The sequence below is a fragment of the Oncorhynchus gorbuscha genome, unplaced genomic scaffold (genome assembly GCF_021184085.1).
Source record: "Oncorhynchus gorbuscha isolate QuinsamMale2020 ecotype Even-year unplaced genomic scaffold, OgorEven_v1.0 Un_scaffold_1136, whole genome shotgun sequence".
NCBI lineage: Eukaryota > Metazoa > Chordata > Actinopteri > Salmoniformes > Salmonidae > Oncorhynchus > Oncorhynchus gorbuscha.
The window spans coordinates 105,684-122,818 of record NW_025746006.1 but is presented as its reverse complement, the minus strand read 5'-3'; the positions used below and the strand labels follow the sequence as shown (position 1 = coordinate 122,818).

The window sequence follows — 17,135 nt, the reverse complement described above, 5'->3', positions numbered from 1 at the left end:
GGGGGTATAGAATAGTGAGGACTGAGGGGGTGGTATAGAGTAGTGAGGACTAAGTGGGGTGGTATAGAGTAGTGAGGACTGAGGGGGTATAGAGTAGTGAGGACTGAGGGAGGGTATAGAGTAGTGAGGACTGAGGGGGTATAGAGTAGTGAGGACTGAGGGGGTATAGAGTAGTGAGGACTGAGGGGGGTATAGAGTAGTGAGGACTGAGGGGGTATAGAGTAGTGAGGACTGAGGGGGTATAGAGTAGTGAGGACTGAGGGGGTATAGAGTAGTGAGGACTGAGGGGGTATAGAGTAGTGAGGACTGAGGGGGGTATAGAGTAGTGAGGACTGAGGGGGTATAGAATAGTGAGGACTGAGGGGGTATAGAGTAGTGAGGACTGAGGGGGTATAGAGTAGTGAGGACTGAGGGGGGTATAGAGTAGTGAGGACTGAGGGGGTATAGAGTAGTGAGGACTGAGGGGGTATAGAATAGTGAGGACTGAGGGGGTAAAGAGTAGTGAGGACTGAGGGGGTGTAGAGTAGTGAGGACTGAGGGGGTATAGAATAGTGAGGACTGAGGGGGTATAGAGTAGTGAGGACTGAGGGGGGTATAGAATAGTGAGGACTGAGGGTGGTATAGAGTAGTGAGGACTGAGGGGGTATAGAGTAGTGAGGACTGAGGGGGTATAGAATAGTGAGGACTGAGGGGGTATAGAGTAGTGAGGACTGAGGGGGTATAGAATAGTGAGGACTGAGGGGGTAAAGAGTAGTGAAGACTGAGGGGGTATAGAGTAGTGAGGACTGAGGGGGGTATAGAATAGTGAGGACTGAGGGGGTATAGAGTAGTGAGGACTGAGGGGGTATAGAATAGTGAGGACTGAGGGGGTATAGAGTAGTGAGGACTGAGGGGGTATAGAGTAGTGAGGACTGAGGGGGTAAAGAGTAGTGAGGACTGAGGGGGGTATAGAGTAGTGAGGACTGAGGGGGGTATAGAGTAGTGAGGACTGACGGGGGTATAGAGAAAGCATTGTTTTGTTCATATGTGTGAGAGAAAGTGACATTGTCTGTTGGCTTTGCATTTGTTCCTACTGTGAACCGAGATAAACTAATGTTACGTCACTAGAAACTGACAGTGTTGTACTGCACAGAACAGTCGTAGTAGTACACACAAAGATCACAAAACACATTTTATTATATTTCATCAAATTGATGGCTCAACTAAAAGAAATAGTGATATCTACAATTCTACCAATTTACAACAAACAGAGACATACACACATGTTAAATAAACCATGTAAACACATCTAAAAGACAAACCTCCCAGTTTGTGGAATTTCCTATTAAAACAACATAAGAGAGAACTCATTAAAACAAACAATGGAATTACAATGAATGGCTGCCTGGCAACTGACAGTCACTGAGGTTCTTAAGACACAAACAAACAATGTAATTACAATGAATGGTTGCCTGGCAACTGATAGTCACTGAGGTTCTTAAGACACAAACAAACAATGTAATTACAATGAATGGTTGCCTGGCAACTGACAGTCACTGAGGTTCTTAAGACACAAACAAACAATGTAATTACAATGAATGGTTGCCTGGCAACTGACAGTCACTGAGGTTCTTAAGACACAAACAAACAATGTAATTACAATGAATGGTTGCCTGGCAACTGACAGTCACTGAGGTTCTTAAGACACAAACAAACAATGTAATTACAATGAATGGTTGCCTGGCAACTGATAGTCACTGAGGTTCTTAAAACACAAACAAACAATGGAATTACAATGAATGGTTGCCTGGCAACTGATAGTCACCGAGGTTCTTAAGACACAAACAAACAATGGAATTACAATGAATGGTTGCCTGGCAACTGACAGTCACTGAGGTTCTTAAGACACAAACAAACCTGCTAATCACACGTTCACACCCTGACAGACTGTACTGATGTCTCCTGTGGTGAAACTACATTCCACTGATGTTTGCGGTTTGCCGTGACTATAAAACCAGTCTAAAACCACTAGTGATCGTTCCCTCGTCACTTAGAGGCCCGCTCCGTAACCCAGTCGATGACCTGCAATACAACCAATAAAAACACATGGGTCTGTTTACAATTTACAAACTCTTCATGAACAATTTCTACCTGAACACCCCTCGACTTCTGAAGAACATGGTTCAAAGTTCACCGTCGTAAGGGGAAGGTCAAATATGTAATAAATGGTTGACAGGTTACCTGCTTGGCATTGCTGCTGGCTGCTTTCATCATTTCCTCATGAAGGCCCCTGGACGTCTTCAGATCCTTTTGGAGAAAAGGAATAGATTGTGATGCCAGCTTATAGTCTCTGGGGTGATGATATAACAGTCATCTTATCTCTCTATAGTCCCTGGGGTGATGATGTAACAGTCAGATTATCTCTCTATAGTCTCTGGGGTGATGATATAACAGTCATCTTATCTCTCTATAGTCTCTGGGGTGATGATGTAACAGTCAGCTTATCTCTCTACAGTCTCTGGGGTGATGATGTAACAGTCAGCTTATCTCTCTATAGTCTCTGGGGTGATGATGTTACAGTCAGCTGCTATAGTCAGGTCAGACAGTCAGCTTATCTCTCTATAGTCTCTGGGGTGATGATGTAACAGTCATCTTATCTCTCTATAGTCTCTGGGGTGATGATGTAACAGTCAGCTGCTATAGTCAGGTCAGACAGTCAGTTTATCTCTCTATAGTCTCTGGGGTGATGATGTAACAGTCAGCTTATCTCTCTATAGTCTCTGGGGTGATGATGTAACAGTCAGCTTATCTCTCTATAGTCTCTGGGGTGATGATGTAACAGTCATCTTATCTCTCTATAGTCTCTGGGGTGATGATGTAACAGTCAGCTTATCTCTCTATAGTCTCTGGGGTGATGATGTAACAGTCATCTTATCTCTCTATAGTCTCTGGGGTGATGATGTAACAGTCAGCTGCTATAGTCAGGTCAGACAGTCAGCTTATCTCTCTATAGTCTCTGGGGTGATGATGTAACAGTCAGCTGCTATAGTCAGGTCAGACAGTCAGCTTATCTCTCTATAGTCTCTGGGGTGATGATGTAACAGTCATCTTATCTCTCTATAGTCTCTGGGGTGATGATGTAACAGTCAGCTTATCTCTCTATAGTCTCTGGGGTGATGATGTAACAGTCAGCTTATCTCTCTATAGTCTCTGGGGTGATGATGTAACAGTCAGCTTATCTCTCTATAGTCTCTGGGGAGATGATGTAACAGTCATCTTATCTCTCTATAGTCTCTGGGGTGATGATGTAACAGTCAGCTTATCTCTCTATAGTCTCTGGGGTGATGATGTAACAGTCATCTTATCTCTCTATAGTCTCTGGGGTGATGATGTAACAGTCAGCTTATCTCTCTATAGTCTCTGGGGTGATGATGTAACAGTCAGCTTATCTCTCTATAGTCTCTGGGGTGATGATGTAACAGTCAGCTGCTATAATCAGGTCAGACAGTCATCTTATCTCTCTATAGTCTCTGGGGTGATGATGTAACAGTCAGCTTATCTCTCTATAGTCTCTGGGGTGATGATGTAACAGTCAGATTATCTCTCTATAGTCTCTGGGGTGGTGATGTAACAGTCATCTTATCTCTCTATAGTCTCTGGGGTGATGATGTAACAGTCAGCTTATCTCTCTATAGTCTCTGGGGTGATGATGTAACAGTCATCTTATCTCTCTATAGTCTCTGGGGTGATGATGTAACAGTCAGCTTATCTCTCTATAGTCTCTGGGGTGATGATGTAACAGTCAGCTTATCTCTCTATAGTCTCTGGGGTGATGATGTAACAGTCAGCTTATCTCTATAGTCTCTGGGGTGATGATGTAACAGTCATCTTATCTCTCTATAGTCTCTGGGGTGATGATGTAACAGTCATCTTATCTCTCTATAGTCTCTGGGGTGATGATGTAACAGTCAGCTTATCTCTCTATAGTCTCTGGGGTGATGATGTAACAGTCAGCTTATCTCTATAGTCTCTGGGGTGATGATGTAACAGTCATAGTCTCTGGGGTGATGATGTAACAGTCATCTTATCTCTCTATAGTCTCTGGGGTGATGATGTAACAGTCAGCTTATCTCTCTATAGTCTCTGGGGTGATGATGTAACAGTCAGCTTATCTGATGATGTAACAGTCTCTTATATAGTCTCTGGGGTGATGATGTAACAGTCATCTTATCTCTCTATAGTCTCTGGGGTGATGATGTAACAGTCAGCTTATCTCTCTATAGTCTCTGGGGTGATGATGTAACAGTCATCTTATCTCTCTATAGTCTCTGGGGTGATGATGTAACAGTCAGCTTATCTCTCTATAGTCTCTGGGGTGATGATGTAACAGTCAGCTTATCTCTCTATAGTCTCTGGGGTGATGATGTAACAGTCAGCTGCTATAATCAGGTCAGACAGTCATCTTATCTCTCTATAGTCTCTGGGGTGATGATGTAACAGTCAGCTTATCTCTCTATAGTCTCTGGGGTGATGATGTAACAGTCAGATTATCTCTCTATAGTCTCTGGGGTGATGATGTAACAGTCATCTTATAGTCTCTGGGGTGATGATGTAACAGTCATCTTATCTCTCTATAGTCTCTGGGGTGATGATGTAACAGTCAGCTTATCTCTCTATAGTCTCTGGGGTGATGATGTAACAGTCAGCTTATCTCTCTATAGTCTCTGGGGTGATGATGTAACAGTCAGCTTATCTCTCTATAGTCTCTGCGGTGATGATGTAACAGTCAGCTTATCTCTCTATAGTCTCTGGGGTGATGATGTAACAGTCAGCTGCTATAATCAGGTCAGACAGTCATCTTATCTCTCTATAGTCTCTGGGGTGATGATGTAACAGTCAGCTTATCTCTCTATAGTCTCTGGGGTGATGATGTAACAGTCAGATTATCTCTCTATAGTCTCTGGGGTGATGATGTAACAGTCAGCTGCTATAATCAGGTCAGACAGTCATCTTATCTCTCTATAGTCTCTGGGGTGATGATGTAACAGTCATCTTATCTCTCTATAGTCTCTGGGGTGATGATGTAACAGTCAGATTATCTCTCTATAGTCTCTGGGGTGATGATATAACAGTCAGCTGCTATAGTCAGGTCAGACAGTCATCTTATCTCTCTATAGTCTCTGGGGTGATGATGTAACAGTCAGATTATCTCTCTATAGTCTCTGGGGTGATGATCTAACAGTCAGCTGCTATAGTCAGGTCAGACAGTCATCTTATCTCTATAGTCTCTGGGGTGATGATCTAACAGTCAGCTTATCTCTCTATAGTCTCTGGGGTGATGATCTAACAGTCAGCTTATCTCTCTATAGTCTCTGGGGTGATGATGTAACAGTCAGATTATCTATGTTATTTAACATAGTTGAACAGGGCAAATGAAAAGCTCAGGACAAGGCAATACAAGACAATCCGTCTAACAATCTGTCTTACAGTCTTAGTTGTCATTCTGTCATTGAAAACTTTTCCAAAGAGGCGCCAAGGGACTTCTAGTTGAAGTTTTCACGTTAACTCACGGTTGTTGCTAAATGTCAAATTCAAAGAATGGGAGGAAAAAAGGAGAGGAACCTTCAGATAGAATTTGGAGATTTCAAACAGTCTTTGACTGCAGGCGGCAAGATTCTCGTGTTCTCCGGTGATCCCATGATGCTTCAGCGTCTTCGCCACAACCTCTTCTAGCATCTGGAACAGAAACACCAGACACCACTCTGCATGCTGTTCTGACTTGCCCAGTTTAATAAAGGTTCAATAAATAAAACGTGTGTGTCAATGGGAGTCACTGACGTTTCTCTACTTCAGGGATGGGCAACTCTGACGGGGGTGAGGGCTTCCAAAATATGAATTTATCATGGGGGCTCGCGGGTCTGTGTACCCACATCCATACCCCCACCTTGAAGCAAAACGGGGGGGGGGGCGCCATTTGCTCATTCCTGCTCGAAATAAACATGTATTTCTCTAAATAAACCTGTATTTCTCTAAATAAACATGTATTTCTCTAAATAAACCTGTATTTCTCTAAATAAACATGTATTTCTCTAAATAAACCTGTATTTCTCTAAATAAACCTGTATTTCTCTAAATAAACCTGTATTTCTCTAAATAAACCTGTATTTCTCTAAATAAACCTGTATTTCTCTAAATAAACCTGTATTTCTCTACATAAACCTGTATTTCTCTAAATAAACATGTATTACATAAACCTGTATTTCTCTAAATAAACCTGTATTTCTCTAAATAAACCTGTATTTCTCTAAATAAACCTGTATTTCTCTAAATAAACCTGTATTTCTCTAAATAAACCTAAATAAACCTGTATTTCTCTAAATAAACCTGTATTTCTCTAAATAAACCTGTATTTCTCTAAATAAACATGTATTTCTCTAAATAAACCTGTATTTCTCTAAATAAACCTGTATTTCTCTAAATAAACCTGTATTTCTCTAAATAAACCTGTATTTCTCTAAATAAACCTGTATTTCTCTAAATAAACCTGTATTTCTCTAAATAAACATGTATTTCTCTAAATAAACCTGTATTTCTCTAAATAAACATGTATTTCTCTAAATAAACCTGTATTTCTCTAAATAAACCTGTATTTCTCTAAATAAACATGTATTTCTCTAAATAAACCTGTATTTCTCTAAATAAACCTGTATTTCTCTAAATAAACCTGTATTTCTCTAAATAAACCTGTATTTCTCTAAATAAACCTGTATTTCTCTAAATAAACCTGTATTTCTCTAAATAAACCTGTATTTCTCTAAATAAACCTGTATTTCTCTACATAAACCTGTATTTCTCTAAATAAACATGTATTTCTCTACATAAACCTGTATATTTCTCCACAGGGCCACGTTGTTCTTGTTGTGGTTGATAAGCTTGGGTTTGCATAGTAATCAGAACAGCTCAACGTCTTGTTCCTTGAAACTGAAACTTATCTCAAGGATATTTTGAAAATGTATTTATTTTTTGTACTTTTCCCCCATTTTCTCTCCAATTGGTAGTTACAGTGTTGTCTCGTCGCTGCAACTCTCCTACGGACTCAGGAAGAGACGAAGGCCGAGAGCCGTGCGTCCTCCGAAACACGACCCAACCAAGCCACACTGCTTCTTGACTCAATGCCCACTTAACCCGGAAGCCAGACGCACCAATGTGTCGGAGGAAACACCGTACAACTGGCGACCGGATGCCAGCTTGCAGGCGCCCGGCCCGCCACAAGGAGTCGCTAGAGCGAGATGGGACAAGGATATCGCGGTCGGCCAAAACCTCCCCTAACCCGGACGACGCTGGGCCAATTGTGCGACGCTGGGCCAAGTGTGCAATGCAGTGCCTTAGACCGCTGCGCCACACAGGAGGCCCCTCACAGATCTTAAAATTGTGGATAATGGTAGGACAGACAGGAATGTACTGCTGCACCACTCAGGAGGCCCCTCACAGATCTTAACATTGTGGATAATGGTAGGACAGACAGGAATGTACCAATGCACCACACAGATCTTAACATTGTGGATAATGGTAGGACAGACAGGAATGTACTGCTGCACCACACAGATCTTAACATTGTGGATAATGGTAGGACAGACAGGAATGTACTGCTGCACCACACAGATCTTAACATTGTGGATAATGGTAGGACAGACAGGAATGTACTGCTGCACCACACAGATCTTAACATTGTGGATAATGGTAGGACAGACAGGAATGTACTGCTGCACCACACAGATCTTAACATTGTGGATAATGGTAGGACAGACAGGAATGTACTGCTGCACCACACAGATCTTAACATTGTGGATAATGGTAGGACAGACAGGAATGTACCAATGCACCACACAGATCTTAACATTGTGGATAATGGTAGGACAGACAGGAATGTACTGCTGCACCACACAGATCTTAACATTGTGGATAATGGTAGGACAGACAGGAATGTACTGCTGCACCACACAGATCTTAACATTGTGGATAATGGTAGGACAGACAGGAATGTACTGCTGCACCACACAGATCTTAACATTGTGGATAATGGTAGGACAGACAGGAATGTACTGCTGCACCACACAGATCTTAACATTGTGGATAATGGTAGGACAGACAGGAATGTACTGCTGCACCACACAGATCTTAACATTGTGGATAATGGTAGGACAGACAGGAATGTACTGCTGCACCACACAGATCTTAACATTGTGGATAATGGTAGGACAGACAGGAATGTACTGCTGCACCACACAGATCTTAACATTGTGGATAATGGTAGGACAGACAGGAATGTACTGCTGCACCACTCAGGAGGCCCCTTACAGATCTTAACAGAAAGGAATGTACTGCTGTCGTTAGACATCTGCAGCAGAGTCATCATGTCCTAGTTAACAAGTGGAGGGCTACACTATGTCAATATAGTACAGCATAACCTAATGGAAGACTATGTATCTAGATGTTGTGCGTCTGTCTATAGAGATAGATCCTCTATGTGAATATCTACATGCTGTACAACACAGAAATATTTCCCCAACAGATACAATAACCTCTTACCCGGGCATGTTTCTGGGAGCGAGACTCCTTGCTGGCCTTGTCCTCTGCCTGTCCCTGGGCCTGGGGGGCTCTGTGGCTGTTTTGGGGGTCAGGGTGGTGCTTCTCTGGCCCCCGGGGGCCCATTCTTAGGGCTGAGACAGAGGAGGAGGAGGACTGAGACCTGGTTTTCTGCAGTCTCAAGCCTCTCACAGCTGGGTGGGTATCAGTTCCACTGCTGCCACTGCACACAGAGCCCAGGGACTCACTACTCTCCGACTTGGCCAGCCTGAACAACACAGACACACAGACAGTTGAACACACACAGAGCCCAGGGACTCACTACTCTCCGACTTGGCCAGCCTGAACAACACAGACACACAGACAGTTGAACACACACAGAGCCCAGGGACTCACTGCTCTCCGACTTGGCCAGCCTGAACAACACAGACACACAGACAGTTGAACACACACAGAGCCCAGGGACTCACTACTCTCCGACTTGGCCAGCCTGAACAACACAGACACACAGACAGTTGAACACACACAGAGCCCAGGGACTCACTACTCTCCGACTTGGCCAGCCTGAACAACACAGACACACAGACAGTTGAACACACACAGAGCCCAGGGACTCACTACTCTCCGACTTGGCCAGCCTGAACAACACAGACACACAGACAAGTTGAACACACACAGACATGCGCACACACACAGAATACTTTTTTGACAATGTGGTGTCACTATCTCTGCCAGAAATCTGTTGAATCTACTCTACTAATGACCTCAGCGGTCGCCATAATCAATTAAGGTTCAATTCCATAACATATTTCATCTCTATGCAATTATATAGTAGCCAAGAGGGCTCCTGAAGACAATCATCTGGAAAGTAATGTAGAGAGGCATCAACCTGTTGCATATTACATCATTAAGCCTACTAGGTTACATCACTTGATATTCACTGTGGATATTCACTGTGTTTTATTAGTTCTAAAACTATCATGTACATCTACTGGTCACATCACCTGAGGAATAAAACCATCATTTATATCAGCTGAGGAATAAAACCATCATTTATATCAGCTGAGGAATAAAACCATCATTTATATCTACTGGTCACAACACCTGAGGAATAAAACCATCATTTATATCAGCTGAGGAATAAAACCATCATTTATATCAGCTGAGGAATAAAACCATCATTTATATCAGCTGAGGAATAAAACCATCATTTATATCACCTGAGGAATAAAACCATCATTTATATCACCTGAGGAATAAAACCATCATTTATATCACCTGAGGAATAAAACCATCATTTATATCAGCTGAGGAATAAAACCATCATTTATATCACCTGAGGAATAAAACCATCATTTATATCACTGAGGAATAAAACCATCATTTATAAAACTACTGGTCACATCACCTGAGGAATAAAACCATCATTTATATCACCTGAGGAATAAAACCATCATATTATTTATATCACCTGAGGAATAAAACCATCATTTATATCACCTGAGGAATAAAACCATCATTTATATCACCTGAGGAATAAAACCATCATTTATATCACCTGAGGAATAAAACCATCATTTATATCACCTGAGGAATAAAACCATCATTTATATCACCTGAGGAATAAAACCATCATTTATATCACCTGAGGAATAAAACCATCATTTATATCACCTGAGGAATAAAACCATCATTTATATCACCTGAGGAATAAAACCATCATTTATATCACCTGAGGAATAAAACCATCATTTATATCTACTGGTCACATCACCTGAGGAATAAAACCATCATGTATATCACCTGAGGAATAAAACCATCATTTATATCTACTGGTCACATCACCTGAGGAATAAAACCATCATTTATATCTACTGGTCACATCACCTGAGGAATAAAACCATCATGTATATCACCTGAGGAATAAAACCATCATTTATATCTACTGGTCACATCACCTGAGGAATAAAACCATCATGTATATCACCTGAGGAATAAAACCATCATTTATATCACCTGAGGAATAAAACCATCATTTATATCTACTGGTCACATCACCTGAGGAATAAAACCATCATTTATATCTACTGGTCACATCACCTGAGGAATAAAACCATCATTTATATCACCTGAGGAATAAAACCATCATTTATATCACCTGAGGAATAAAACCATCATTTATATCACCTGAGGAATAAAACCATCATTTATATCACCTGAGGAATAAAACCATCATTTATATCACCTGAGGAATAAAACCATCATTTATATCACCTGAGGAATAAAACCATCATTTATATCACCTGAGGAATAAAACCATCATTTATATCTACTGGTCACATCACCTGAGGAATAAAACCATCATGTATATCACCTGAGGAATAAAACCATCATTTATATCTACTGGTCACATCACCTGAGGAATAAAACCATCATTTATATCTACTGGTCACATCACCTGAGGAATAAAACCATCATGTATATCACCTGAGGAATAAAACCATCATTTATATCACCTGAGGAATAAAACCATCATTTATATCTACTGGTCACATCACCTGAGGAATAAAACCATCATTTATATCTACTGGTCACATCACCTGAGGAATAAAACCATCATTTATATCACCTGAGGAATAAAACCATCATTTATATCTACTGGTCACATCACCTGAGGAATAAAACCATCATTTATATCACCTGAGGAATAAAACCATCATTTATATCACCTGAGGAATAAAACCATCATTTATATCACCTGAGGAATAAAACCATCATTTATATCACCTGAGGAATAAAACCATCATTTATATCACCTGAGGAATAAAACCATCATTTATATCACCTGAGGAATAAAACCATCATTTATATCTACTGGTCACATCACCTGAGGAATAAAAACATCATTTATATCACCTGAGGAATAAAACCATCATTTATATCACCTGAGGAATAAAACCATCATTTATATCACCTGAGGAATAAAACCATAATTTATATCACCTGAGGTATAAAATCTGTGCTTCCTCTCATCACCATATTCTCTCTCCATCATTCCTCTCATCACCATATTCTCTCTCCATCATTCCCCTCATCACCATATTCTCTCTCCATCATTCCCCACTAGGCTTCCCCTCATCACCATATTCTCTCTCCATCATTCCCCTCATCACCATATTCTCTCTCCATCATTCCCCTCTGGGCTTCCTCTCATCACCATATTCTCTCTCCATCATTCCCCACTAGGCTTCCTCTCATCACCATATTCTCTCTCCATCATTCCCCACTAGGCTTCCTCTCATCACCATATTCTCTCTCCATCATTCCCCACTAGGCTTCCTCTCATCACCATATTCTCTCTCCATCATTCCCCACTGGGCTTCCTCTCATCACCATATTTGGTCGTGAGTGGAAAAGCCAAGCGAATGCTTCTCATTTATTTATCCTGTGAAATATCTGTGTGTAAAATCTGGGATTTGATGAACAAATATATCGAGACTTGCAAACATCCCAAGATGAAATGTAACGAGTAGAGATAGTGGGTGGCCAATACAACCTAGCAGTAGAAGACGATCACATTGTAATCTATTCCCCTATGAAGTTTATTGTTACAAAAACACCTTCTGTTGAATATAGTCTTTGACATCTAGCATCTGCTCTAAACTACAGGATGTATGTACGTAACATTTGACCTCTAGCATCTGCTCTAAACTACAGGATGTATGTACGTAACCTTTGACCTCTAGCACCTGCTCTAAACCACAGGATGTATGTACGTAACCTTTGACCTCTAGCATCTGCTCCAAACCACAGGATGTATGTAAGTAACCTTTGACCTCCAGCACCTGCTCTAAACCACAGGCTGTACGTACGGACCCTTCGCCGTATAGAACACGATGCCTCTAATATGCCATTTAACAGACACTTTTATCCAAAGTGACTTACCGTGCAAACATTTGTTTTATGTATAGGTGGCTCCGGGAATTAAAACCCCTATCCTGGCGTGGTAAGAGCCATGCTCTACCAACTGAGCTCCAGAGGACCATACAAACCTCACTAACCTCTTATGGGGGTGGGTGGCGTCTGTATCCCAGGATCGTCTCTTGATCCTGGGCAGGTCAGAGTTGAGGAGGGCCTCTCCGTCCGGGACACTTCCTGGTTCAGACAGCACGGCCGGCGAGGGGGCGGGGCTTAAGGCGAAGGGGACGGGACAAGGTTCCTTGGAGCAGGTGGTCTGGGTCTCGTAGCGAATCAGACGAGACTGCAGACGGACGAAGCCCTGGTCCCGGTCCAAGGCCTTGTGGCCCTGCTCGTCCAGACAAAACCTGGGTAGGGTCAAGAAATTAGTGATTCAAAACATAGACCAGTCTGGACCAGGGAGAAGAGAGAGCTTATTGATTCAACACAGAGACAGGTCTGGACCAGGGAGAAGAGAGACCTTATTGATTCAACACAGAGACAGGTCTGGACCAGGGAGAAGAGAGAGCTTATTGATTCAACACAGAGACAGGTCTGGACCAGGGAGAAGAGAGACTTTATTGATTCAACACAGAGACAGGTCTGGACCAGGGAGAAGAGAGAGCTTAGTGATTCAACACAGAGACAGGTCTGGACCAGGGAGAAGAGAGACCTTAGTGATTCAACACAGAGACAGGTCTGGACCAGGGAGAAGAGAGGGCTTAGTGTTTCAACACAGAGACAGGTCTGGACCAGGGAGAAGAGAGGGCTTAGTGATTCAACACAGAGACAGGTCTGGACCAGGGAGAAGAGAGGGCTTAGTGATTCAACACAGAGACAGGTCTGGACCAGGGAGAAGAGAGAGCTTAGTGATTCAACACAGAGACAGGTCTGGACCAGGGAGAAGAGAGAGCTTATTGATTCAACACAGAGACAGGTCTGGACCAGGGAGAAGAGAGAGCTTAGTGATTCAACACAGAGACAGGTCTGGACCAGGGAGAAGAGAGACCTTAGTGATTCAACACAGAGACAGGTCTGGACCAGGGAGAAGAGAGAGCTTAGTGATTCAACACAGAGACAGGTCTGGACCAGGGAGAAGAGAGACCTTAGTGATTCAACACAGAGACAGGTCTGGACCAGGGAGAAGAGAGAGCTTAGTGATTCAACACAGAGGTCCAGGGAGAAGAGAGACCTTAGTGATTCAACACAGAGACAGGTCTGGACCAGGGAGAAGAGAGAGCTTATTGATTCAACACAGAGACAGGTCTGGACCAGGGAGAAGAGAGAGCTTAGTGATTCAACACAGAGACAGGTCTGGACCAGGGAGAAGAGAGAGCTTAGTGATTCAACACAGAGACAGGTCTGGACCAGGGAGAAGAGAGAGCTTAGTGATTCAACACAGAGACAGGTCTGGACCAGGGAGAAGAGAGAGCTTAGTGATTCAACACAGAGACAGGTCTGGACCAGGGAGAAGAGAGACCTTAGTGATTCAACACAGAGACAGGTCTGGACCAGGGAGAAGAGAGAGCTTAGTGATTCAACACAGAGACAGGTCTGGACCAGGGAGAAGAGAGAGCTTAGTGATTCAACACAGAGACAGGTCTGGACCAGGGAGAAGAGAGACCTTAGTGATTCAACACAGAGACCGGTCTGGACCAGGGAGAAGAGAGAGCTTAGTGATTCAACACAGAGACAGGTCTGGACCAGGGAGAAGAGAGAGCTTAGTGATTCAACACAGAGACAGGTCTGGTCCAGGGAGAAGAGAGACCTTAGTGATTCAACACAGAGACAGGCCTGGACCAGGGAGAAGAGAGAGCTTAGTGATTCAACACAGAGGTCCAGGGAGAAGAGAGACCTTAGTGATTCAACACAGAGGTCCAGGGAGAAGGGCTAGTCAATAAGCCAGTACTTGGTAGTAGATAAAGTATAAAAAAGCAGGGGGAAGGTTCCAGAAGGAACATCAACATTCATAAGACTGAAAGACCAGGACTAAATTAGCATAGAGAGAGAGAGAGAGAGACTAGGCCTCGACTTGTTAAAGTCTCTTCGGTGCCATTTACACGAGTAAAATAAGTCTAGTGAGATTTACATCATACATTTACATTACATTCAAGTCATTTAGCAGACGCTCTTATCCAGAGCGACTTACAAATTGGTGCATTCACCTTATGACATCCAGTGGAACAGTCACTTTACAATAGTGCATCTAAATCTTAAAGGGGGGGTGAGAGGGATTACTTATCCTATCCTAGGTATTCCTTAAAGAGGTGGGGTTTCAGGTGTCTCCGGAAGGTGGTGATTGACTCCGCTGTCCTGGCGTCGTGAGGGAGTTTGTTCCAGAGATCAATCTCTCTTCTCTCAAAATTGGATTTGTAACTTTTCTGTTAACTCCAGCCGTGGATGTGGTGTGTTCAAAGACACATTCCTGCTTCATGTGTTGGTGCAGCTATTAGCATACCGTAAATACCATAGTATACGGACTAACAAAATAAGGATCGCAATTCAAACTACACAGGATTTTCTCGCTAAACCATATTGCACATAGTGTTGCACACTTGATTAATGCAATGATTCACAAATGTCTGGATATTTTAAAAGCCTTTCATTTTCAAATGTGTCAAACAGAGCAAAAACGCTGTGCGGGTATTACGGTAATTAAGGTAATTCTTGCAGGACCGTGTGTCCATGGGGCATCAACCTTTTAAGAGAGAGCTGACTCTAGTCCAGTCTCTTTACCTGTACTCAGATGGGGCATCAACCTTTTAAAGAGAGAGCTGACTCTAGATCAGTCTCTTTACACTGTACCACTCAGATGGGGCATCAACCTCTTAAAGAGAGAGCTGACTCTAGATCAGTCTCTTTACACTGTACCACTCAGATGGGGTATCAACCTTTAGGAGGTAGTTTGGGAGACATCTCTTAAAGAGAGAGCTGACTCTAGATCAGTCTCTTTACACTGTACCACTCAGATGGGGTATCAACCTTTAGGAGGTAGTTTGGGAGACATCTCTTAAAAAGAGAGCTGACTCTAGATCAGTAGTGTCCTGTATGTATAAAGACACCTACTATAGTCCATGGTAGTGGTAGTGTCCTGTATGTATAAAGACACCTACTCTAGTCCATGGTAGTGGTAGTGTCCTGTATGTATAAAGACACCTACTCTAGTCCATGGTAGTGGTAGTGTCCTGTATGTATAAAGACACCTACTCTAGTCCATGGTAGTGTCCTGTATGTATAAAGACACCTACTCTAGTCCATGGTAGTGGTAGTGTCCTGTATGTATAAAGACACCTACTCTAGTCCATGGTAGTGGTAGTGTCCTGTATGTATAAAGACACCTACTCTAGTCCATGGTAGTGTCCTGTATGTATAGTCCATGGTAGTGTCCTGTATGTTTAAAGACACCTACTCTAGTCCATGGTAGTGTCCTGTATGTATAAAGACACCTACTCTAGTCCATGGTAGGGTCCTGTATGTATAAAGACACCTACTCTAGTCCATGGTAGTGTCCTGTATGTATAGTCCATGGTAGTGTCCTGTATGTATAGTCCATGGTAGTGTCCTGTATGTATAAAGACACCTACTCTAGTCCATGGTAGTGTCCTGTATGTATAGTCCATGGTAGTGTCCTGTATGTGTAAAGACACCTACTCTAGTCTAGTCCATGGTAGGGTCCTACTCTAGTCCATGGTATAAAGACACCTACTCTAGTCCATGGTAGGGTCCTGTATGTATAAAGACACCTACTCTAGTCCATGGTAGTGTCCTGTATGTGTAAAGACACCTACTCCAGTCCATGGTAGGGTCCTGTATGTATAAAGACACCTACTCTAGTCCATGGTAGGGTCCTGTATGTATAAAGACACCTACTCTAGTCCATGGTAGTGGGAGCTGGCTGCTTGGCTGAAGGGGATCTGGGTCACTTTCCTGGGGGTCAAGTCTGGAGACATCTGGAATGTATTTCCCCTGGAAACACACAGAGACACATTATTGTACAGGAGCTGTGAACATTTTCTATTCAAATCCAAGACTGCAGCGAAGAACATACAGTACTGCAGAGAAGAACATACAGTACTGCAGTGAAGAACACAGTACTACAGAGAAGAACACACAGTACTGCAGAGAAGAACACACAGTACTGCAGAGAACACACAGTACTACAGAGAAGAACACACAGTACTGCAGAGAAGAACATACAGTACTGCAGTGAAGAACACAGTACTGCAGAGAAGAACACACAGTACTACAGAGAAGAACACACAGTACTGCAGAGAACACACAGTACTACAGAGAAGAACACACAGTACTGCAGAGAAGAACACACAGTACTGCAGAGAACACACAGTACTACAGAGAAGAACACACAGTAGTACAGAGAAGAACACACAGTACTGCAGAGAACACACAGTACTACAGAGAAGAACACACAGTACTGCAGAGAACACACAGTACTACAGAGAAGAACACACAGTACTGCAGTGAAGAACACACAGTACTGCAGAGAACACACAGTACTGCAGAGAAGAACACACAGTACTGCAGAGAAGAACACACAGTACTACAGAGAAGAACACACAGTACTGCAGAGAAGAACACACAGTACTACAGAGAAG

The 17,135-nt window shown here is 42.6% G+C and overlaps 1 protein-coding gene across 3 annotated transcripts in view; it reads right to left on the bottom strand.

Moving 5' to 3' along the window:
- Positions 1–1,158: 1,158 nt before the first annotated feature.
- LOC124021596 (MDM2 binding protein) overlaps positions 1,159–17,135 on the bottom strand; it is a 77,515-nt gene continuing 61,538 nt past the window's right edge. For 2 of the 3 annotated variants that reach the window (XM_046336734.1, XM_046336735.1), the window contains 6 exons: positions 16,393–16,488; positions 12,627–12,890; positions 8,569–8,833; positions 5,602–5,715; positions 2,221–2,286; positions 1,159–2,061 (listed from right to left, as the gene is read on the bottom strand). In XM_046336734.1, coding sequence (XP_046192690.1) covers positions 2,026–2,061; positions 2,221–2,286; positions 5,602–5,715; positions 8,569–8,833; positions 12,627–12,890; positions 16,393–16,488 — 841 coding nt within the window. In that variant the 3' untranslated portion in view covers positions 1,159–2,025. Of the gene's footprint in view, positions 2,062–2,220; positions 2,287–5,601; positions 5,716–8,568; positions 8,834–9,030; positions 9,204–12,626; positions 12,891–16,392; positions 16,489–17,135 lie in introns of those variants that run through there. The other variant, XM_046336736.1, reaches the window with a different exon arrangement.